We start from the raw sequence: 24557 nt of genomic DNA on the forward strand, positions 1-24557 counted from the left end.
ACCACTGCATATGAACATGAACACAGCTCATCTATAAACACACACAGTTTGATACACATTTGATCAGTTCAGTCACTGCTGGTTAACATGTAGTTTAACTGCTCACGTTCACACACTATTCACTATTAACAGAAAAGACAAATAATGAAATAATAACAGATTTATTGTGTATTTGACTGTTTTATGATTTATTAAAATACAGTTTACAGTTCAGAGAGTAGAGAAGAGAAGCACACAGTCATGAATCCTCTCTCATATTGATCTCTTCTTCTTTTGTTAACACACATGAAAAGCACCACTGCCAAAGTGTGATTCATCTTGTGTTTGTTTATAACCTTATGTTGTAGTCTATGATTCAGTAGGTGTCATCATTATACATGTGGTCCTGAAGTTTATAAGATCCATGTCACACAGTGTGATCAGACAGAGATTAGATTTAAAAAGAGTTATATAAAGACATTTAAGAAGCTTTTGCAAACACACCTTAAAAAGAAAAGAAAAACAATGATGCTGGTATCCCTCCGTCCATCCATCTTCTTCCACTTATCCTGGGCCGGGTCGCGGGGGGCAGCAGTCTTAGCAGGGATGCCCAGACTTCCCTCTCTCTAGACACTTCATCCAGCTCTTCCGGGGGGACACCAAGGCGTTCCCAGGCCAGCCGGGAGACATAGTTCCCTCCAGCGTGTCCTAGGTCGTCCCCGGGGTCTCCTTCCGGTGCGACATGCCCGGAACACCTTCCCGGGAAGGCGTCCAGGGGGCATCCGGAAAAGATGCCCAAGCTACCTCAGCTGGCCCCTCTCGATGTGGAGGAGCAGCGGATCTACTCTGAGCTCCTCCCGAGTGACCGAGCAGCTTCACACTCGGCTGCAAACCGTCCCAGTGTATGCTGAAGGTCCTGGACTGATGGGGCCAGCATGACGATATCATCCGCAAAGAGCAGAGATGAAATCGTGTGGTCCCCAAACCCGACACCCTCCGGCCCCTGGCTGCCCCTAGAAATTCTGTCCATAAAAATTATCAACAGAACCAGCGACAAAGGGCAGCCCTTCCGGAGTCCAACATGCACCAGAAACAAGTCTGACTTGCAATGCGAACCAAGCTCCTGCTCCGGTCGTACAGGGACCGGATAGCCCTTAGCAAAGGGTCCCGAATCCCATACTCCCGGAGCCCCCTCCACAAGATGCCGCAAGGGATACAGTCGAATGCCTTCTCCAAATCCACAAAACACATGTGGATTGGTTGGGCAAACTCCCATGAACCCTCCAGAACCCTTGAGAGGGAATAGAGCTGGTCCAGTGTTCCACGACCGGGATGAAAACCACACTGTTCCTCCAAAATCTGAGGTTCTACCATCGGCCGGATTCTCCTCAAGCTTCTCTCCAGAACCCTGGCATGGACTTTCCCGGGGAGGCTGAGAAGTGTGATCATCCGATAGTTGGAGCACACCCTCCGGTCCCCCTTCTTAAAAAGAGGGACCACCACCCCGGTCTGCCAGTCCAAAGTCACTGTCCCCGACCGCCACGCGGTGCTGCAGAGGCGTGTCAGCCTAGACAGCCCCATAACATCCACGGACTTGATGTACTCAGGGTGGATCTCATCCACCCTGGATGCTTCTTGACTACCTCGGTGACTTCAGCCCGGGTGATGGACGAGTCCGCCTCCGAGCCCTCAGCCTCTGCTTCCTCAATGGAAGACGTGACGGCGGGATTGAGGAGATCCTCAAAGTATTCCTTCCACCGCCTGATGATATCCCCGGTTGAGGTCAACAGCTGCCCCCCTCCACTGTAAACAGCATTGGTAGGGTACTGCTTCCCCCTACTGAGGCGCCCGGACGGTTTGCCAGAATCTCTTCGAGGCCAACCGGTAGTCCTTCTCCATGGCCTCACCGAACTCCTCCCAGGCCCGAGTTTTTGCCTCCCCAACCACCCGGGCTGCAGTCCGCTTGGCCTGTCGGTACCCGTCAGCTGCCTCGGGAGTCCCACAAGCCAGCCAGACCTGATAGGACTTCTTCTTCAGATTGACGGCATCCCTTTCTTCCTCCGTTGACAGCTCCTACCCTCTCTTCACCCGAGTGTCCAAGACATACGGCTGGAGGTCAGATGAAACAACCACAAAGTCGTTTATCGACCTCCGGCCAAGGGGGTCCTGGTGCCATGTGCACTGATGGACACCCTTATGCTTGAACATGGTGTTCGTTATGGACAAGCTGTAACTAGCACAGAAGTCCAATAACAGAACACCACTCGGGTTCAGATCAGGGGGGCCGTTCCTGCCAATCACGCCCCTCCAGGTGTCACTGTCATTGCCCACGTGGGCGTTGAACTCCCGCAGCAGAACGACGGAGTCCCCAGTCGGAGAGCTTTCCAGCACCCTTCCCAGAGTCTCCAAGAAGGCCGGGTACTCTACACTGCCGTTTGGCCCATAGGCGCACACGACAGTGAGAGACCTATCCCCGACCCGAAGGCACAGGGACGCGACCCTCTCGTTCACCGGGGTAAACTCCAACACATGGCGGCTGAGCTGGGGGGCTATAAGCAAACCAACACCAGCCCGCCGCCTCTCACCATGGGCAACTCCAGAGTGGTGAAGAGTCCATCCTCTCTTGAGGAGTGTGGTTCCAGAGCCCAAGCTGTGCGTAGAGGTGATCCCAACTACCTCTAGTCGGAATCTCTGAACGTCACGAACAATCTTAGGCTCCTTCCCTGCCAGAGAGGTGATGTTCCATGTCCCTAGAGCTAGATTCCGCGTCCAGGGATCGGGTTGTCGAGGCCCCCGCCTCGAGCCTGATGCTGATATATTTTAAGACATATAACTCCCCCCCAGAACCCTCATTACATTAATGACAATTAACCCACACATGTCTATGTCAGTTCCTGAGAAGTGCTGAAGAACACCGCCCAAAATATATACTCAAAGAAAGAAGGCATGTCTGTTCTCGCTGTAGTGTTGTTGTTGCTGCTTTCATGTTGTGGAGATGCTGTGTGTTTCATTACAAAAGAAAAAGTTCTTAGTTGGGTCTCTTAAACGAGGACACGGTTATAAATCGATGGATAAGTTTTATCAACAACACTGTTTCAAAACAACACAAATCCAAAATCTGAGTGTGGACTGAGAATGGAGCAAATCCATCTTTGTAAGGACAGTCTGCTGCTTCTCACTCACAGCCTGAAAGTACATTTTCATTATTAAAGAATTTGTAACTGACTATTCAAATGTAAACTTTTTGTTGGTCCTACGATCACAAATGCAGATCTTGTTATATTTATGAGTCTGAATCTATCTGGAGCTTCGTATCATCTGTTCTCCCCTCAGCGTGATGCTACACCAAAAAAGTCAATATAAGTCATTATATTCAGTAGCTATGTCCCCTCTGGATGCAACAAATGACTCGTTCTCATTGCGTCGAGACACGGCATCAAAGGCAGCTCAAGAAGTTAGCTATAGTTAGTTTATTGTTAAACCTAATTTTTTTTTTGATAAATTTTTAATAAAACCTTACCGATCTGTTACGCTCTGCTGGTGAAGTTGATTAATCCGCTTGGTCAAATTAATTTTCTGGATCAGATTCGGGCATGAACTCACACAATACCGGTGACATTATCAGCTGTCAATATGCTTTGAAGGCTGATGTTCCGAATATGGTAAGGGGAGTATATTTCTGCCACATGCTTGAGGTATTCGGCCAATCACAACGCACTGTGTAGCTGGCCAATCAGAGCACACAGCAATTTCACAACGATGCGCTTTGTTATAAATGAAGGCGTTTCAAAAAGGCGGGGCAAAGAGATTATTAATTATAAAAGAAAATTAATGTTTTTTTTAACAGTAAACCACGTTAACACACTGTATTCCACCAAATACACAATCATGTTCGTATTAGCCATCCAATAGGACCCCTTTAAATGTTGAGCACAGATCAGACATGAGATCTTGCCATACACTGCAGAAATAAAGAAACAGACAAATAAAGAAAAAGAGCTTATGTAGTAGAATTTATTGTTAAATGATGCAAGTATTTGCAAATCTGCAAAGCACAACCAATAAACAAACTTTAAAAGCCACTCAGTTTAGTGGGACTTTGTAAAATGCTTAATGTGAAAAGCACTTAACGTACCCAAACAACCACCAGAAAAAAACTCAATTTCTGTCAAATGTTACTTGTAATAAACACAAGCTGCTGTCAACAGAAGGAGTTGTTATTCCACAGATAAAGTGAATAATGTCACGTTAAGTGTTTTCTCCTCAATAGAAGTCCATTATAAGGAAACAGTTTAATGTGGGACATTCACACACGCTTAACATGAAACTTTACTTGTTGTGTTTATATTCTGAGCTCATCAGATCATCTGCACATGAAAAACTTTATTTACAGAAGCGCTCGGCTCTGTCAACACTAACTCTCGTCTTCTTTCATTTGATTGGTCACCTCACTTATTTTGACATTGAGGAGCGCTGTTAGACCACTGAGACGTTATCAAATGTTTGCAGCATTAAATAGACTTCGGCTTTTACACAATTATTACACACATTTGATAACACACTATAGAAACAATGGTGCGTACGGTCCTGTGTAAGAAAACAGATGTGTGGTGTGAGAGCGTGAGAACAGCATTTTAATGATGAGGTGAAGATTTAACATGATGATGAATGTTATTCAGTGTAATATGTGTTTCATTCATGACATTCTGCTGAAGTGAGAGATTGAAGTGTGTGTTATTGTTCTCTACAGGTTGATCAAGTGTAAGATCACAGATGAAGGTTGTGTTGCTCTGACTTCAGCTCTGAGATCAAACCCCTCACACCTGAGACATCTGGATCTGTCTCATAATAATGTAGGAGATTCAGGAGTGAAGCTGATCTCTACTGTACTGGAGAATCCTCACTGTAAACTGGAGACACTGAAGTAAGATCATCTCTCTGATAGTCACACATGTACTGATTCTTAGTTCATCATCTTCTATATTCATATTCATGGGTTGGTTGGGGAGTATTTGAGATGCAGGAATGTCATAAAAACACAAACACAAAACCTTACATTATAAGTGTACGGCCCATCCATCGCAAAGACACTACGTGCCCGTTGCACACTCGAGGATGGCCATAGCGTGGAGAGAGGGGGCATCTTGCTCCGCAGCAGTGCAGGCTCTCTACACCAGAGATGCCAAAACCTACATGCTTTGGACGGGAGTCTAGGTCGAGCTCCCCAGGTGGTAGCAATCTGCGGGTTCCACCGGGACAGCACATTCCACCGGGACAGCACATTCCACCTAGGGGACATTGATGTATCCACTAGCTGCCCCACCATCGAAGGAAGAAAGGGAGACAAAAGTGGGCATTTCCAGATCTTACTGAGTTGCTCATGTACTTCCGGTATACATGGCACTGATGGGCGAGCATTGGGGTAGAGGCAGTGCATGCAGACGACAGGGCCGTAGACACTGCTGTCTTGAAACGGGAAGCAGACGAAGTGGTGGCTGGTTCCCGAGGGAAGACAGCAACCTATGAACGCAACGTCTGAATCCACAACGGCTGCCTCAATGTGCTGTAAACCCAAACACTTGAGACAGACATCGTGTCCGTCCCCCTCCACTATGAGTGTGTTGCACCCGACAGAACAGCTGATCATGCCACACTGGAGGAATTTGCTCTTTTAGAGAAAAAACTTGAACACTTCTGAAACTGCCGAGACGCCCATGGTAAGTCGCTGCAGCAAGGACCAATCCGCTGCACCACGTCGTAAGATTCCAGCTGTATTTTTAGAGATCAGTAGTCTTAAAGTTTGCTCAATAATGAAGCGAAGGCTCCGAAGAACAAAAGGGGAATGAATGCAGCACGCCGTCTCCCTTTTATACCCGGATATCCGGGGGCGGAGCGGAGCCCGGCATGCAAATTTAATTTGCCAATTTCATTGGCCGTTTCTAAGCTAGTTGGATTGGATTCAATTTATTGTCATTACACATATAACAAGTACAGTGTAACGAAATGGATTTAAGAAGAAGAATACAGCAAACATGAGGGAAGTGGAGAGAAAAACAGATACACATAATACACCATAGACAAGACTTGCAACAGGGTAAGATAATCCAGCTCAGGCAAGCAGCCATCCGGTCCTGCAGCCATTACGGCGCTTAACACAGACCCGCTTGCCAAGCTGGCGGGTCAAAGCTACGGAGGTTTGGAATTGGTCAGAGTCAGTGTTTGTGTGTGTGTCTGTATGAGCGATAAGGTCCAAAAGTCTGTGTGTGAGTGTATGATGGGGGAGGGAACGCAAGAGCGTCTCGCCACATTGCCCTTCAGGGTTGTTTCTCCAGTATCGCCTCGGCCAAGGCCAATCCTGGTTCAAGGGGGGCCGAAAAGATAAGATTGCAGTTGTTTCGTCTTGAGGCGAGTAAACCGCATTCCAATTCCACGGCTACTCTCTTTGTCCATTCTGGTCTCTAACATCATCAATTTTCCTTTCCATAGCCGTGAGCTTTTTCAAGATGTAATCCATATTGCGATTAATAGTCTCAGTCTCAGTGCTGACCGCTGATAGTTGAAGTTGAAGTCTCAAGGGCGAACCCCATCTGTCGGTTCATCACAACATCGAGAGACCAACAGAAAGGGAACTTTATTTAAAGAACTCTCGTCTTCTTTCATTTGATTGGTCACCTCACTTATTTTGACATTGAGGAGCGCTGTTAGACCACTGAGACGTTATCAAATGTTTGAGCATTAAATACACTTCAGCTTTTACACAATTATTACACACATTTGATGACACACTATAGAAACAATGGTGCGTACGGTCCTGTGTAAGAAAACAGATGTGTGGTGTGAGAGCGTGAGAACAGCATTTTAATGATGAGGTGAAGATTTAACATGATGATGAATGTTATTCAGTGTAATATGTGTTTCATTCATGACATTCTGCTGAAGTGAGACACTGAAGTGTGTGTTATTGTTCTCTACAGGTTGTGGAGGTGTAAGATCACAGATGAAGGTTGTGTTGCTCTGACTTCAGCTCTGAGATCAAACCCCTCACACCTGAGACATCTGGATCTGTCTTATAATAACGTAGAATATTCAGTAAAGAAGCTTCTCTGTGAGCTGAGAGATGATCCACATTATAAACTAGAGACAGTGTGGTGAGTAGAGATCATTTAAATAAATGTTTCAACAGTTTATCAACTATAAAAACTTAAATAAAAATTATACAAATAAATGGAAATTAGTCTGGTGCTGTTATAAAATCAGTGTATCTGTGTATCTGATCAAATCATCATCATCATCATCAGAGGTGTGCAGTGAGTGAAAGTCTTGAGTGCTTCAGACACTGCAGAATACTGACAGACTGTAGAAATAACAACACACAATATATACACAAAACATCTACACAATAAAGTGACAGATGACACATATAATACAGGTTATAAATTCAACAGAGGAAGATTAAAGTGAGTTTATAATTTGTTGATATGTGTCAGGATCCAGGATGTCACTGTCTCCTGGTGTGATGTTTCCCAGTGTCATTGTTTTTACCTGTTCCTCATTTGTCCCCTGTGTATTTAAGTTGGTCCCTGTTCTCTGTCTCGTTGCTGTCTTTGATGTTTTATAGCCAAGTTCCCCAGTCTCGAGTGGTGTTTCTTTGTGTGCATTGTCTACTGTTGTTTTTTGGAGTTATTAGAACATTTTTATTTTTTTGGATCTTCCTCTTCGGAGTTGTTTAGGTTTGGATTACCAGCATTTTTTGTTAAGATTCTTTAAGAGAACTTAATTTTTTGCTTGGCCTATACGGAGTTGTTTTTGTTACCCTTCCTTCCTGAGCCTCATGGATTACTGTAACACATCTCCATAAAAGGGAAGGAAGGAGTCGGGAACCGGAAGACATTTTAAACATTTAATAAATTAATATAACAGCCGGCGGCCCCTCACGGACGACCGCCGGCGAACAAAACATAATATAAATATACATACAAACATAACACAAGTTCGGGCCCGGTCCTCTCTCTTCGACGGTCCGGTCGCTCGTTCCTTTTATATGCTCCCATCTCCTACGTGATTCGAGGCTGGTGTGGGCACAGCTGGCGCTAATTCCCAATTACTCACCGGACTCGAACCACGGTCTCGCCCCGCCTACTCTACTACAATTACATTGTCTTCTGGGACGTTATTTTATTCAAGCCTCTGTGTGTGTGTCTCACTCTGGGTTCCCCATTCCTCGGTGGCTACGGTGTTAAGTGTTCACTCACAACACCGGAGAACCCAGTTCGAGTCCCGGCCCTGACAGAAATACTGATCAACGAGACAGGGAACAGGGACCAACTTAAATATACAGGGGACATATGAGGAACAGGTTGAAAACAATGACACTTGGGAAACATAACACAAGGAGACAGTGACATCCAGTGGCTGGAAACCGAAACAACAGTCCCAAATCCTGACAATATGTGTAAAAGGAAGATGGTGGCGGTCATTCATTTACCTTTGTGCTGAGGAACCTGAGAGAGTCTCCCGGTCCCTGCAGCGGATCGGCGCAGTGACGTGGCTTGAAGACACAAGGTCTCGTTCCCTCCATCAGGGAACCGAGGTTACATACGTAACCGAGACGTTCCACTTCAGTCGGTCTCTCGACGTTGTGTTGAGAGACAGACTGGGGAAGTATCTACACACGCCACGGCACACGCCGTATTACGACCTCCAGCGGAGCGACAGTGACTGGCCTGGCGAGTCAACTGCGAACTACACGCGAGATGTAATCTTCCAATGGATTCAGTATCAGACATACTGAGAAGTTTCTACTGACGGTCATCACAGAAGGTGGCGTTACCTCAGTAACGAGGTCCCTTCTGGGCCGCACTGGGGAAAACACTACTCTTCTCTTGGAGAGTGTGTTGCAGAGCCCACATCCTACCACGTAGGGAGGTATATGTGGAAGTAAGAAGCATGGTCGTCCCATAAGGTGAGCGCATGCAGGAATGTGTCCACCCGACTCGGGAAACAGTATACACGGTGGAAGCCACCGGAGGGGAGGTCACAGATTCGCCAATGGGGAAGCATGAGGAATCTACATACGGGACCACCTTTCAGGGGGGCACTACGTATGGGGCATCTAGTCCAAGTATAGGGTTCCACCTGAGTAGGGGTGACTCTACCAGTACTGGACCTGGTTCTAACAGATCGCTCCGCCCGATCTATTACCAAATGCAATGCTTAGTGATGGATGGAATGCCTATACTTCGCCCTAAGGGGGGAATAGTAGGGATGCTATAGTGCAGAGGGGCGAGGCTGTTGGGAAGCAGGCGGTGCTCGGGGACGTGATGACCTATGGGTGGTCATGCCGCGGCGGGGCAATATCTGTTGTATCGCCTCCGTCTGCTTCTGCACCGCGCAGAACTGTTGTGCCACGCTCTCCACGGTGTCACCAAACAGCCCTGCTTGCGAAATGGGCGCGTCCAGAAGGAGGGCCTTCTGGACTTCGCTCATCTGCGCAAGGTTTAACCACAGATGCCTCTCTTGGGCCACCATAGTGGACATCGACCGACCCAACGCCCTTGCCGTGGCCTTCGTCGCTCGGAGCGCGAGGTCAGTGGCAGTGCGCAGTTCGCTCATGCGAGCGGGGTCGGGCTTCCCCTCATCCAGGTCCTTCAGTACTTTAGCCTGAAAGACCCGGAGGATCGCCATGTCGTTATAAGCCTTCGACACCAGGGTCGAAGAAAGCCTACACTTTCTGGACAAGAGTCTAGGTCGACCTCTCCAGGCGAAGGGGGGGTTGGTCGACCTCTCCAGGCGGCAGCCGTCTGCGGGCATAAGTGCCACTGTAACCGCTACAGCACGCTCCACCTGGGGAATGTCAACATAGCCTCGGGTCGCTCCGCCATCCAGGGAAGTCACAGCTGCCGAGCTCACGAGTGTGAAACGCCGAGAAGGGTGCATTCCACAACCTCGTGAGCTCCTCATGTACCTCCGGGAAGAACGGCACCGGGGTGGTTCGGGGTTTTTCACCCCGACCCGTACCCAAGAACCATTCGTCCAGCCACGAGTGCTTCGGGGAGGGCGGTGTAACGCACTGCAACCCGATGCTCACGGCTGTCCAGGCTAACATGGCCGACATTTCCGGGTCGGTCCCATCACAAGCTCTACCGCTCGGAAAGATCGTCCCCGTCAGATGCCAGTAGACAGCTGTCCGATGCCGCTACAGAGATCTCGTCCTCATTCTGCCTATGAGTCTTCACGCTATGGAACGGTCTACCGCCGCCCATCGGGGACGCACCAGGTGAGCGAACTGGGGTATGGGCGGTTCGCCGAGCCGGAACTGGCGAAGCGACATCCATAGCAGTCCCCATATCACCCCCGCTGCTCGTCGCGGCGGTCAACTTCGCCGAAGCGCCAGCCGAACTCGCATGACAAACGAGCGGGTTGGCAGCAACAGTTCCGAAGGACGCTGCCAACCGTGACCGCAACACCTTGATAGACATGTCCTCGCAGACCGAACATGTCGTATCAACGAAACCGGCCTCAGCATGTTGGACGCCCAAACATGTGACGCAGGCTTCATGGCCGTCTGACTCGGGAATGAGTCTGCTGCACCCAAGGATACAGCTGCGAGACATGCTCACAGCTGTAGGAAATTTGCTCTTTTAGCAAGGCTCTGTGGAGGTTTGCCGGGAGGTCGAAGGGAAGACCGTCTTCACACCAGGGGATCCGCTGCTTCCTCGTCGTGCCGGCAGGAAAAGAAAGACTCTCCCTAAGAAAGATATTCCGCAACATGAATTGCGAGGTTCCGAAGAACAAAAGGTAAATGAATGACTGCCGCCATCTTCCTTTTATACCCGTATGTACGGGGCGGAGACTGGCGTGGGCGGACCATTGGCCAATCCTATTGGCGTTTAGAAATTCCTCTCGGAAATGATTGGTTCTCAAGATCAAACCCAAGTCTGTCTCTCAACACAACGTCGAGAGACCGACTGAAGGGGAACAATCATTCACACATTCAGTTTCATAATCCTGTGATAGTCTTGATGAAGTGACTGAAAAACTTCTTCAACAAAAGAAAATGATGTTACACAATATTGTCAGGACAGTAAACACACACAAATGTTGTGTAAACTCCAGTAGATTTGAATCAAATAGAGCAAATCTAGTGTGTGTGTTCAGAGATGTACAGTAAAGATCATCATGTGTGTGACTCACTTTATCAACCAATAAAACAAATGAATTTAAGCGTCAAAACATCTGAAGAAGGATCAGAAATAGAAAGAGATTCACATGAACATGATATTAAAGGGATACTTCACCCAAAAAAGAAAATTCTGTCATCAATTACTAAATGTTAATTAAATGTCTTTATTCTTTTGAACATGAAGATATTTGGAACAATGTGACTCTAATTTTTCCTATAATAGTAGTCAATTGTGCCCCATAACTGATAGTTGCTAACAACAAAACATCTCACTTTGTGTTCAACAGAATAAAGACATTTGTACAGGTTTTGAGGGCGAGTAAATGACAGAATAGTTAACAGATTTTCTGTCCAAACCATCAAACTGACATTATCAGAGATGGATCATCACTTCAGAACAGAAGTATATTCACAGATGACACAGATGACATAGTCTACAGTTAAATTGAACAATTCTATTGATTGTGTATATTGTGTATGTATAGTATACTCTGTGTGTATTTGTATCATTTATATCATCAGATTGTTTTTATATAAATTGTTAAAAACATTCTCAATGTCATGTTTAATATAATAAAACTGTGTCTTTTATTTGATGAGAGAATTAAGTGCATGTACCATTGATAAATCTAAACATGTGGGAGAGCTTATGGTTAGAATATACAAGCATGAAATAGTAAATAATGTAGAATTATAATGCATGTAGAATTAACCATTTGAGATCTCACATGAGAGAGAGACCGAGACAAAATGAGAGAATTTGAATTTTACCTCTCCTTGAACTGTCACCTTACCGTGGTGGAGGGGTTTGAGTACCCGAAAGACCTTAGGAGCTATGTTGTCTTGGGCTATATGCCCCTGGTAGGGTCTCCCATGGCAAACAGGTCCTAGGCGAATGGTCAGACTAAGAGCGGTTCAAAATCCCTCATGAAGCCAAAAATTTGGAGGGCTGTGATGTCGCCGGCATGGCGCAGCCGGGGCCCCACCCTGAAGCCAGGCCTGGGGCTCGTATGCGAGCGCCTGGTGGTCGAGTCCCCCCCCATGGGGTCAGGCCGGGCTCAGCCCGATGGAGCAATGTGGGGCCAACCTCCCCTGGACCCACCAACTGCAGGAGGGACCGTAAGGGACCGGTGCAAAGTGGATCGGGAGGCAGTCGAAGGCGGGGCCTCAACAACCCAATCCCTGGATGCGGAATCTAGCTCTAGGGACATGGAACGTCACCTCTCTGACGGGGAAGGAGCCTGAGGTTGTGCGTGAGGTTCAGAGATTTCGAGCAGAGATAGTCGGGATCACCTCTATGCACAGCTGGGGCTCTGGAACCACTCTCCTCGAGGAAGGATGCACTCTTCACCATTCTGGAGTTGCCCATGGTGAAAGGCGGCGGGCTGGTGTGGGTTTGTTTATAGCCCCCCAGCTCAGCTGCCATGTGTTGGAGTTTACCCCGGTGAACGAGAGGGTCGCTTCCCTGCGCCTTCGGGTCGGGGATAGGTCTCTCACTGTTTTGTGCGCATATGGGCCAAACGGCAGTGTAGAGTACCCGGCCTTCTTGGAGACTCTGGGAGGGGTGCCGGAAAGCGGTCCGAATGGGGACTTCATCGTTCTGCCGGGGGACTTCAATGCCCACGTGGGCAATGACAGTGATACTTGGAGGGACGTGATTGGGAGGTACGGCCCCCCTGATCTGAACCCGAGTGGTGTTCTGTTATTGAACTCCGGTGCTAGTTACAGCTTGGCCATAACGAATACCATGTTCAAGCATAAGGGTGTCCATCAGTGCACATGGCACCAGGACACCCTCAGCCGGAGGTCGATGATCGACTTTGTGGATGTTTCATCTGACCTACGGCCGTATGTCTTGGACACTCGGGTGAAGAGAGGGGCGGAGCTGTCAACTGATCACCACCTGGTGGTGAGTTGGATCCGGTGGCGGGGGAGGAAGCTGGACAGACTCGGCAGACCCAAACGTACTATGAGGGTCTGTTGGGAACGTTTGGCCGAATCCCCTGTCAGAGATATCTTCAACTTCCACCTCCGGCAGAGCTACGACCAGATTCCGAGGGAGTCTCGAGATATTGAGTATGAGTGGACCATGTTCTCCACCTCCATCGTCAACGCAGCAACTCGGTGCTGTGGCCGTAAGGTCTCCGGTGCCTGTCGAGGCGGTGATCCCCGAACCCGGTGGTGGACTCCCGAGGCAGCTGACAGGTACCGACTGGCCAAGCGGACTGCAGCCAGAGTGGTTGGGGAGGCAAAAACTCGGGCCTGGGAGGAGTTTGGTGAGGCCATGGAGAAAGACTATCAGTCGGCCTCGAAGAGATTCTGGCAAATTGTCCGGCGCCTCAGGAGGGGGAAGCAGTGCCCTACCAACGCAGTTTACAGTGGAGGGGGGCAAGTGTTGACCTTGACGGGGGATATCATCGGGCGGTGGAAGGAATACTTCGAGGATCTCCTCAATCCCGCCGTCACATCCTCCATTGAGGAGGCAGAGGCTGAGGGCTCGGAGGCGGACTAGTTCATCACCCAGGCTGAAGTCACTGAGGTAGTCAAGAAACTCCTCGGTGGCAGGGCACCGGGGGTGGATGAGATCCGCCCTGAGTACCTCAAGTCTCTGGGTGTTGTGGGGCTGTCTTGGCTAACACTCCTCTGCAGCACCGTGTGGCGGTTGGCGGCAGTGCCCCCTTGGACTGTCAGACCGGGGTGGTGGTCCCTCGTTTTAAGAAGGGGGACCGGAGGGTGTGCTCCAACTATCGTGGGGATCACACTTCTCAGCCTCCCCGGGAAAGTCTATGCCAGGGTACTGGAGAGGAGAATCCGGCCGATGGTAGAACCTCGGATTCAGGAGGAACAGTGTGGTTTTCATCCCGGTCGTGGAACACTGGACCAGCTGTATACCCTCTCCAGGGTGCTGGAGGGTTCATGGGAGTTTGCTCAACCAACATGTGTTTTGTGGATTTGGAGAAGGCATTCGACTCAGTCCCTCGCGGCATCTTGTGGAGGGTGCTCCGGGAGTATGGGATTCAGGACCCTTTGCTAAGGGCTATCCGGTCCCTGTACGACCGGAGCAGGAGCTTGGTTCGCATTGCCGGTAGTAAGTCAGACTTGTTTCCGGTACATGTTGGACTCCGGCAGGGCTGCCCTTTGTAGCCGGTTCTGTTCATAATTTTTATGGACAGAATTTCTAGGCGCAGCCAGGGGCCGGAGGGCGTCGGGTTTGGGGACCACATGATTTCATCTCTGCTCTTTGCGGATGATGTCATCATGCTGGCCCCATCAGACAAGGACCTTCAACATGCACTGAGACAGTTTGCAGCCGAGTGTGAAGCGGCTGGTATGAGAATCAGCGCCTCCAAATCTGAGGCCATGGTTCTCAGTCGGAAAATGGTGGCTTGCCCACTTCAGGTAGGTGGAGAGTCCCTGTCTCAAGTGGAGGAGTTCAACTATCTGGGGGTCTTGTTCACGAGTGAGGGAAGGAAGGAACGGGAGATTGACAGACGGATCGGTGCAGCCTCTGCAGTAATGCGGTCGCTGTACCGGTCCGTCGTGGTGAAGAAGGAGCTGAGCCGCTTTAAATGAGCTTTAAAGTACATCATCATTAAGGACCGTGTCTCTTATGCACTCTTACAGTTGGTTTAGGCTGTAAAACACATTGCCAAAGGAAACGAGTCCACTGACAGGGATCTCACTCTGTCTGCCCTATTGGGGGCGCTTCAAATGAATTGCAGGTGTGAGAAAACTAGGTTTGGATAAACATTGCGGTTTTATGACTGGAAATTCAGTGCAAAGTGCTTTGGGGTGTTTAGGCATGCATCGCACCGCCGTCGAATCTGGATCCCCTGGGGCACCGGCGGGCCTCCGATACGTTTAGGCTGCAAGGGGATGCATAGGTGTTCTGTGGATGGAGGCGTGGAATTAAAATTACATTAACATCTATTCCAACTTCTGTCCGCCGAACTGCCAAACCAGTTGTCTTCACAAACACAACTAACGCTTCATTCTCGATGACGATCAAATGTTTTCATGATCACCTTTCCTACCGCCAGTGGCGACTCCTGACAAATTTCTCAGTGGGGCAACTTTTGCGATTATGGCTAAAATTACCCGTTTAATGGGTCAAATTATAATAAATAAAAGTCAGATAGCTAACTTGACAGTTACATTGCATTGTTTAATTTGTTTTTTCTGTTCAAACACTAGATGGCGACATCAGACATGAATTATACAGTATTTTTGTGAAGCTTTATCAATTTAAATGTCTCAAATACAATAAATTTGGTTCCACAATAAAACACTTCCACCGTAGCCATTAACAGATATCATGTCATCTAATAGTTGAATCACTGTTAGCACAGTCTACAATTTATAGTCATCATGGATGCCATAGCGATAATCAAATCAAAACATATTATAATATCATCAAAACTGTAATTAATCAAATCTTTCCAGAACATATTCAGTATATATTTGTGTGTCAATATGCAATCAATACAAATATTTACAAATCAACATTTGGAGAGTACAACATAACACAGCTCACCAGTAATAACACACTCACTCGCTTGTATTGACTTTTTGCGGTCTTAGCCATAAGTTTAAATGTATTGTCCATGTGTGATAGTAATAATATACAGTATACAAAATGTTGTCGGCCTATATATGCTGAGTACTTGTTTATACAAAGAGTTGGTGTAGGTGAACTTGCCCACCATTATATCACTCTGTCTGTCCGTCACTCGTTTTAAAACATAAACTAAACTAGATAGTAACATGGCATATATACGTTAAAACACCTGATTAGTTTTCTCTTCCCTGTTTAATTATTTGTGGTGAAAATAAGTTTCTGGAAGTGTTTGATGGTGTTGATATGATATAAACTTACTGACATCATTTACATTCAAACGGTTTCAGTAAGATTCACTAGTTAACAAAAACTCTAACTGTACTTCTACAGCATTTTTATTTTAGTATACATTAACTAAAACATTATTAAATTAAATTTGTATTTGTTAAGTTAATATGGACATTAAACAGCTATGTTTTAATTAACTAACGTTAATAAATAAAAATGTCTCATTGTTTTCTTCTTGCAGATGCACTTTATTCTAAAGAAACTGGTGCCTCAGTGCAAATCATGTTGCACATTTTACCACTTTAGTTTATGTCTTACCCTGAAACCATCACACACTGAGGAAAATAAAACTACACTAGGAACAACATTTAAAAAAGGTGTTGTTTTCCAAATAAATATGTACAAGTAAAAAATAAGAATAAACTATTGTATGTAGAATGTTTAAGCTGTATACAGCAGAATGAAATATAATTTACAGAAAAAGATGTATATAAAATAGATGGTGTATTATCCGGAGGATATAATTAATATTTTACTCAATTATTATTGCACGCAGATTTATTCAATTGCACAGTGGGAAAAAAATATGTAACTGTTGAAGAGGTAGATGACCTGAGGGAAGAAGCTGTTTCTGTGTCTGCTTGTTTTGGTCTTCAGTGCTCTGTAGGGTCGACCAAACGGCAGCATTGTGAAGAGATGATGGCTAGGATGTGAGAGGTCCAGGGTGATCTTCTAAAACCTTTTCATCACTCTGGATATATACATGATAGAATTTGCCGTTGTAGATTATAGGCTTTGCCGTTATATTACAATATAATAATTATTTGAAATATTATATACATATATTAATCATACTTTATTTAAATGTTAAAATAAAATAATACACAGATATAAACCTTGTTGTAGTTCTGAAGTGATTCATTCTCTGGTTTATTTGTGTCGATTGCATGTGACGTCACAGGTGGGTCACTGTGTCTGTCTTTCTCTATATTGTCAGACTGTGATCATTAAATTGTTTTGTGTTGAAGATTCATTTAACAGACGCTTTTATCCAAAGCCACTTATGGAGATTTCAGGGAGCAATAAAGCCACAAGTCATGCAGGAGCAATAATACAATAGGTGATAATACCAAGTTACTATTCAATTCAATTCAAGTGTATTTATATAGATCTTTTCACAATGTGCAGTTTTTCAAAGCAGCATTACAGGGTCAAACACAGCACAGGGCATAGTGTTTATAGAACAAGCAAGATCATTCTAATCAATAATATCTAATAAATAAATATTTAATGTATTTATTAGTGTAGGAGGGTGTGAAAGTAAGCCGGTGCAGATCCAGTGAGAGTCCTGTAGGTGAGCATTAGTTTGGATTTAACTGACTGAGATGTTTTCTGTGAATCGTATTGGGATGATATTGATGGTCTAACTGAAATCAATATACCCATAGGGTGATCCAGTGTCAACAATAAACCTTGAGTTACAAGCAACCTGAAAAAATTGTTAAGAAGAAAAACCTTTCAGGACGGGGGATTTGGTTCAATTAAAAGAAATACAGTGTCATCTAAAGGTAGAAATGAAGGAGGGGAAGCAAATGTAGAGACAGAAATTGTAACATCAGCTGGAGCAGGACGGAGCAAAGCAGGTGTGATAAACTCACTTTGACTACCACCGCTGGGGAAGCAGCACTAACACACCTACATTTACACACACAGTGTTCCTCATACCGCATTCGTTAACCGCTACCCCCCGTTTCCCTGTTAACGCTGTCGGGGAGTGGGTGCACACACTACACCGATGGCACATGGATACATTTTTCTTCTATAACTGTTTCCATACATTTTCATACATACCTGCACTTTGTCTTCGTTTCGTCTTATGTTTGTTAGTTCAAGTGTGTCAATTGTCTTTCAGTATGATCGGCCGACTCAAACAAACCGCCGTCAACAAATGACGGCACTTCCGGGTTGCGCCGATCCAACGTGGCCGGGAGTGGGTGATACCATTGTGTAAAGTGTCTGGGGGTTTTTGTAGATATTTCTGTCAGAAGTTTATAGATTTAATGTATTAGGTGAAGAATGCCATGTTTGTTATTTGTTATGTATATGGAGTATATATGTTGTTATTATTTATTAAGGTGGGAGATACTAGTAACTGCGGTACTAGTAATGTAGAAATACATACTTAACTGGAAAATGGTATGGCCGAGGAAAGGGGCGGGGTTAGGCCTTTATATGCCCAGGGAAAACACCAAATCAAGGCTTTTTCTGTTTTTTTCAAGTCGATGCAAGAGTGTTACTGTGGTGCCTCACGCAATCCCTAAAAACCTGTGATAGAGAGTGTGAATCGTTTTTATTTCTTTGATATTTGTCAGTGAAGGATTAATCTGCTACTTTGTTTTTTTCTCTCTTTGACTTTTTCGTTTGATACTTTGGGGTTTTTTTGGTAAACAGGACACTGTAAATAAACACCACCTTACTCAGAAGTGTGTCAGCGAGTGTGCCATCATTTTTTCATCTTTTCGTATTCACAATTCCTCCTGAAGACGAGCTGGTGGGTTCGTTTTCATCGCATTTGGTGGCAGCGGTGGGATGGCAACTCGCCGAACAGCGCCAAAGGGTCGGAAACCCCGGACGGGGTTATGGTCCCAGATGAAGGTGGTGTCAGGTAAAGAGGAGGCCTGGAAATTGGTGGAGACTTCGGAGGGTGAGGAGGAAGCCGAGGGACTGTCTCAAGAGGAGAGAGAGAAACGATATATGCTGGAGCTTCAAGGGCTTCGTGAGTCCATTGGGCAGTCGACTCGTCCTGCTGAGACCTCGCCAGATGGTGGAAGTATCCGTATGGAATTACCGACACCAGCACCAGGGGTATCGTAGACTCCCAGAGTGTCACGCCAGCGAGAGAGACAACGCAGTGGGCTGGACCAAAGTTACCGAGCTTCCAACCAGGGGAAGATATCGAGAACTATCTTCGGCGGTTTGAGCGTCTGGCAAAGACCTGGAATTGGCCGGAGGAAGAATGGAGCTATCGTTTGGTGCCGTTGTTAACTGGGCAAGCACTGGAGGCGTATCTGGCTATGGATGAACAGCAGGCAGAGAGCTACGCGCACCTGAAGACAGCACTGCTGGAGAAATTCAACATCTCTCCAGAAACATATCGGCAGCTCTTCAGGATATCGACCGTTCCAGCTGGAGAATCACCAACGGAGACTTATCATCGGCTGACGAATCTCTACAAGCGATGGGTACGACCAGAGGAACGTTCTATAGAGGAGATCGGTGAAACTAATGTCCTTTGAGTTATACCCTACGACACACGCACCTGGGTAAGAGAGCACGAGCCGACGTCAGGACTGGCTGCATCGAAGTTAGCACAGCAGTATCTGAATGTACACCAAGGAGATCTCCGTACTCAACCATATAAAGGTACTGTACGCGGTGTTTCCCATAACTCTCGGTCCTAAAGCGGGCGAGTTGAACGGTCTGACAATGTACCAAATCCTAGGTCAACACCCAAGGATTGGCTCTGCTTTTACTGCCAGCAGCCAGGACACAAGGCAGCTGTGTGTCTTGTTTGCAAAGCAAAGCTCACTGGGTTTTGTTATGTGCCAAGAGAGGAGGACTGTGATTTTGACTCTGTAGGAGAAGGGGTCAACACATATGATGTGACTGTGAACGGACATGCTCTGAGGGCATTGTTGGACACTGGCATTTCAAGCTATAAGAATTAGTTGAAACAATAGCGCAAAAAATAACTTATGTCAAAATTATTAAAGATGGAAGAAATAAAAGAAAGTATAAAGTGGTTAAATTAAATGATTAAAAACAAGGTAAAACAGAGAGAAAACTGAAAGTCTAGCAGTATTGATTCAATTTGGTGAAGAAAGATTACAAACAATAGTGTGTATCTGAGATATATGAGCTATGAATCAAGACCACATGTTCCCTCAACCTTTTAGATGTTTTAAGGGTCAAAAATACAAACATGTGGCGGCAGTATGTGAGGAAATCCAAAATGTGTAAGGTGTGCAAGGAGAACATGAATATGGAAAATGGACACAAGACAACAGTACTGTACTTTCACTCATTTAAACTGAACTGATGTGTTTGTTGTAATACAAATGTAGGTCTACTGTATGTGATGTGTGTGTGTTGTAATTAAAAATTTGTAATTATTTATTCATCCTCATGTCATCAAACATGAGTTTATTTCTTTATATAATCAAACAACACAGAACTGCATTATGTTCACTTATGAACACAAAACCACTCAGACATTTCTCAAAATATCTTCTTTTCTGTTCAACAGAAGAAAGAATCACATACAGATTTACAAACACATGTGAGAGAATAAATGATTAGAGTATTTTTATTTAGGGGTGAACTGTCCCTTTAAGACCCTGTGAATTTGCATTAACACTACAGTAGTCTTATTCTACAGAGAGTCGTTTATTTTATATTTCATAAATCAGACTTTTATCTATTTCTATAATATCTAATATTTTAAAATCATCAACAGAAATTGAGTTTGTTTGCAGATCTAAAGATCACTTCAACTCTACTGTCATCTAGCGGACATTTGTGTTATTACAGCAGTGATTCTCAACCTTCAGTGAACCTTCAGTGTTTTCAGTTTTGTAAACTGTGTTTAAGACGGAATAAAGCTTCAAGAGCTCAGTCTGATCATATTATGAATTCATCTGAGAGTAATATTAAGAAACATTAGTGAATGCAGTGTTTCTTATTCAAATAATAGCCTGTTCATCTTATCTACATCTAAAAAAGAAAAATCTTTATGACCAAAACATTAAACGTCAAGTCGGCACAGTGTGAAAACAAGTATAAATATAGTATTTAAAATATACCAAACTAACATGTTAATAATTGGAGATCAAAACAAATATACAGTAGAGGACACACAAGTTAAACATTTCTTCTCAAAACTTCTGGTTGTCTCATTGTGAACAGTTCAGTTCTTGTAAACACGCCAGCAGAGTTTATGACGTCTTGATAGTTTGAGCAAGCCCATAGTGAACATGGAGTTAAAGGAAATGTCAAGAAATCCAAAAGTTTTGCAGCATATGTTCTTCTCTCATGTCCTATTCTTCCATCAGCCCATGTCTCTTATAGGTGATGTAACAATAAACGTGTCCAGTTTCTCATATCTTAAGATCTAGTCATCATTTAATCCCCCTCAACAAATCTGCTTCAGCGACATAAACACAAAAGTCTTTTACATTTGATATTTACAATTGACTTCAAATATACGACCTCTATACTAGATCAATCTGCTCATTTTGACATGTTTTCTTTACTGTGTTTGACGCCTGTCATTCTGATATTCTGCTGTATATTATTGTCAGATTGATTGATTAAAAGCACAAACGTGTGTCACTATTTTTCTACTTTACACCAGAATTGATTTGTGTTTTACATGTGAAACTCTGTATCAGAAATGCTTCTTTTAACCTGTCAAACACATGAAAGTGAAACTCAGCTCTGATAAGTGATGGATGTGCTCTCAACAGCAGAACATTTCTCATTCAAACTTCATCCAGATCATGTTTTGTGCCTTTAGGATATTCAGCCGACTGTTGAATCACATGAATACTGTACAGAACTATATTCTGTTTAACCAGCAATGAGACAAGACGTCTCTCTCTCTTTTATTCTCTTGATTTTAGCAATTGTTGTTGACAGGATGTCTCTAGTCACACCATTTCCTGTTGCAGCATCCCCTACAAAAATACAAATTATCCACAAAAATTAGGAAACAAACACCACCACCAACAATCAGTACAATTCATTTCTGTTTCCAGTAATTTCACTAGTGTTCTATTTAAAAATAAACTCAGTAGGCCTAGGCTCACTGGTCCTTTTCACGTCTTTGTTTGTAGAATGATATGAGGGATCTGTCCCTCTCTTCATCAGGGTCTCTAGCATCTAGTGACAACAAAAGTGATGGGTGCCTTTTACCTCCTTCACGCAGTCGCTCAAAGAAGAGTCTGATAGCCTCATCATGAGGGTCTTCCACAGTTCTCCAAACTAATAGGAAATATAAATAATTTTTTTACACACAGTGAGTTGGTATGGTAAACTGAAAAAAAAATTCATCTTCAATATCTGTGATTATTTGTGTTAAAAGGAATGTTTTATTGTTTAATCGATCAATTACCAAGTAATTACCATATTAAAATTTCATGTAACCTATTGTTACAAGACATAACCTATTATTACACAAAAATAAAAATAACATAAAAAATTGACACACATAATTCACCTTCTGTTGATGGTTCTGAAGATGAGCTGAGCTGAGATGTATGAGACATAGATGATGGCCCTGGTTGGTCTAAGTAATCTTTCAACAATGTGTCATTACGGAATGATCTGAAATCAAGACAATACATTTAAATTACAAACACTGTGAATTATGTAAATAAGTCATAAATCTCTGACAAAACTAAAATAAACGGCATAAATTATTATTGTACTTAAACACACTTATTGTACTTTCAAAAAACAAGATTGTACCTCTCAGCACATAAGCTTCCATGATAATGTAGAATTGAAAATGGCAGCACGTTTTGGCATATAGGGCACATCTGTAATTAACAGAAGATAATATGAATAAAATATAAGTGGGACAGTAAGTGGTGATTTTCATAAAATAACATTAGATTTGAGGGATATGCATTACTCCAAGACTGTCTTCAGATACTTCTCTGTCAGGAGTGTTTGTAACCTTTTCCTCTATGTTGCAATCTTCATTTTCGTCCTCAACAATGACCACATCAGTCTTCTCCTGTAATTTTGAAATGGCTGTATGTTAATCTTTCTAGCTGTAATGTATTTTGATTTAAAACTAAATTAAAACCAGAAAGCAAAAACTGTTCAAAAGAACATAATCTGCCATGCAACTGTAATTAATACGAGATGCTGTGCTTCATCATAAATAAACCAGCTATTGTTGAAGGCTTTGTGTTGTACCGAACAACACCCTCATTCTTAGCAGTTGCATTTTAATTATATTTTAAAGTTAAATCTAACTAAGCTACATGAGCTACAAGTACCTTACTGCTTTTATAAAACAGTTCCTACACACACAATAAGAATATTAAGGTAAAAAAAAGTATCAATGTAACTTTCATGAAGTAACATCACTTAGAACCTGTCTTGATCAGCTCCTTAGCTTCTGAGGTGGTGAATAAGTAGATTATGTGCATGGGTTTGGGCACTGGTAAGAACACTGCCTTACTTCACATTGGGACACTGTTCCTTGTTTTCCTGTTACGTGACTACTTAAGCCCGTTGTAATATTCACAGCTGGTATCAATCAACAACTGGCAAAATCTACATCTCTCTGACATTGTTTTGTAAATACTGGTTGAAGCACATATGAGAAACACTTTATTCTGTTAAATTTGATTTTTTATGAAATTCAACTGTTAAGTATATTGTGTGCTCTGCCTGTTTAGCAATATGTATATATATATATAAAAAGCTCTAGTACATCAAAAAGTTGCTTCAAAAGCTATATTACACACACACACACACACACACTTTGTAGCAATGCAATGCAAAAAGTATACACAACTTACATTTGAATTCAGTTTCCACTCCTCAGCATGTAGTGCCAACAATTGCATTGGCAGGATAGTATTACAGGTGACACAGGGCACCTTTGGCATCTTTGCAAATTCAGCTGAATTGTAGGGAAGAGGCTGGGTATCCGATTCCTCTTGAAGAGGCACCAGAAAAATAACATTTTTGCCACTGTTTGAGACAGATCGAAGTTGCCGGCCGGAGTAACCCTCCGATTCCATTGAGATTAAAGATCATTTTCTTTGGCCACTTCCTCCTACAACAGAATTTGTAAGTAGATAATTAATGGTATATCTCAAGCAACTAATCTGAACAGTACACAACTTAGCGCTTCAACAAATGATAATCAACAATCAGTTTTACCAGTTGCTTTGTAGAGCATCCACCTGCCTTGAATCTGGTGGAGTTTGAAGAATTCTTCCTCCATAATTGTGACTATCTAGAAATGTATAGAAATATAACATAACAAATAGGCTTTCTCACAAAATATCTATATAAACAGCAGTATTATATCACACACATCTTCATGTTTGCAGTCCTCTATAACAGACACAACTTTTTTTTCAAGCCCTGCCTGACTCAGCTCCAGTTCAGCAGTAGCTTTTGGGGTTACAGTTGTGGGTGCTGGTAAGACGCAAACTGTAAGGTCTGTATGTTTGATAGGGACTGTCCGGGCAAATCGACCTTTGCCTTTCTTCGCTTCAGTTTAGGATTTGAACATATTTGGAAACTGCCTGAAAACAAGCAAGACACATAAAACAAGTAAAAATTTGAGTGAGTTTGTGAAAATAAAGCTGAAGTCGTCTTTTTTTAGTTCCTGTTTTCTACATAAAGTCAAAACCATTCATAATGTATTGAATATATCCTTGTTATCAACTTAATAAGGATATGTCAAAGATTGAAATCCTAGTGAAATTAATGGTTGAAATCACACTTAGTTGTTGTATAATT

General features: G+C 44.1%; 2 protein-coding genes across 2 annotated transcripts in view; one reads left to right on the forward strand and one right to left on the reverse strand.

Moving 5' to 3' along the window:
* LOC130428716 (NACHT, LRR and PYD domains-containing protein 3-like) overlaps positions 1 to 11757 on the forward strand; it is a 34064-nt gene extending 22307 nt beyond the window's left edge. The window contains 2 exon segments of the mRNA XM_056756914.1: positions 4730 to 4903; positions 6954 to 11757. Of these exon segments, the coding sequence (XP_056612892.1) occupies positions 4730 to 4903; positions 6954 to 7131 (352 nt within the window). The 3' untranslated portion in view covers positions 7132 to 11757.
* A 2407-nt stretch (positions 11758 to 14164) lies between these two features.
* Positions 14165 to 24308, reverse strand: LOC130429049 (uncharacterized). Its single transcript, XM_056757406.1, has 8 exons — positions 24127 to 24308; positions 23970 to 24045; positions 23603 to 23862; positions 22702 to 22806; positions 22536 to 22606; positions 22285 to 22391; positions 21981 to 22049; positions 14165 to 21742 (listed from the first exon to the last, which is right to left on the reverse strand). Exons 3-8 carry the CDS (start codon positions 23825 to 23827, stop codon positions 21636 to 21638), a joined length of 684 nt encoding a protein of 227 aa, XP_056613384.1. The 5' UTR covers positions 23828 to 23862; positions 23970 to 24045; positions 24127 to 24308; the 3' UTR covers positions 14165 to 21635.
* Positions 24309 to 24557: the final 249 nt, after the last annotated feature.

Source organism: Triplophysa dalaica, chromosome 9, assembly GCF_015846415.1.
Source record: "Triplophysa dalaica isolate WHDGS20190420 chromosome 9, ASM1584641v1, whole genome shotgun sequence".
Lineage (NCBI taxonomy): Eukaryota > Metazoa > Chordata > Actinopteri > Cypriniformes > Nemacheilidae > Triplophysa > Triplophysa dalaica.

Coding starts and splice junctions, on each gene's coding strand:
- LOC130429049 (XM_056757406.1), bottom strand. CDS start 23,827: ATGGAATCGGAGGGTTACTCCGGCCGGCAACTTCGATCTGTCTCAAAC. Junction 22,807..23,602: donor AGTGGAAACTGAATTCAAAT/GTAAGTTGTGTA, acceptor TCAAAATTACAG/GAGAAGACTGATGTGGTCAT. Junction 22,050..22,284: donor TTCAGAACCATCAACAGAAG/GTGAATTATGTG, acceptor ATTTCCTATTAG/TTTGGAGAACTGTGGAAGAC.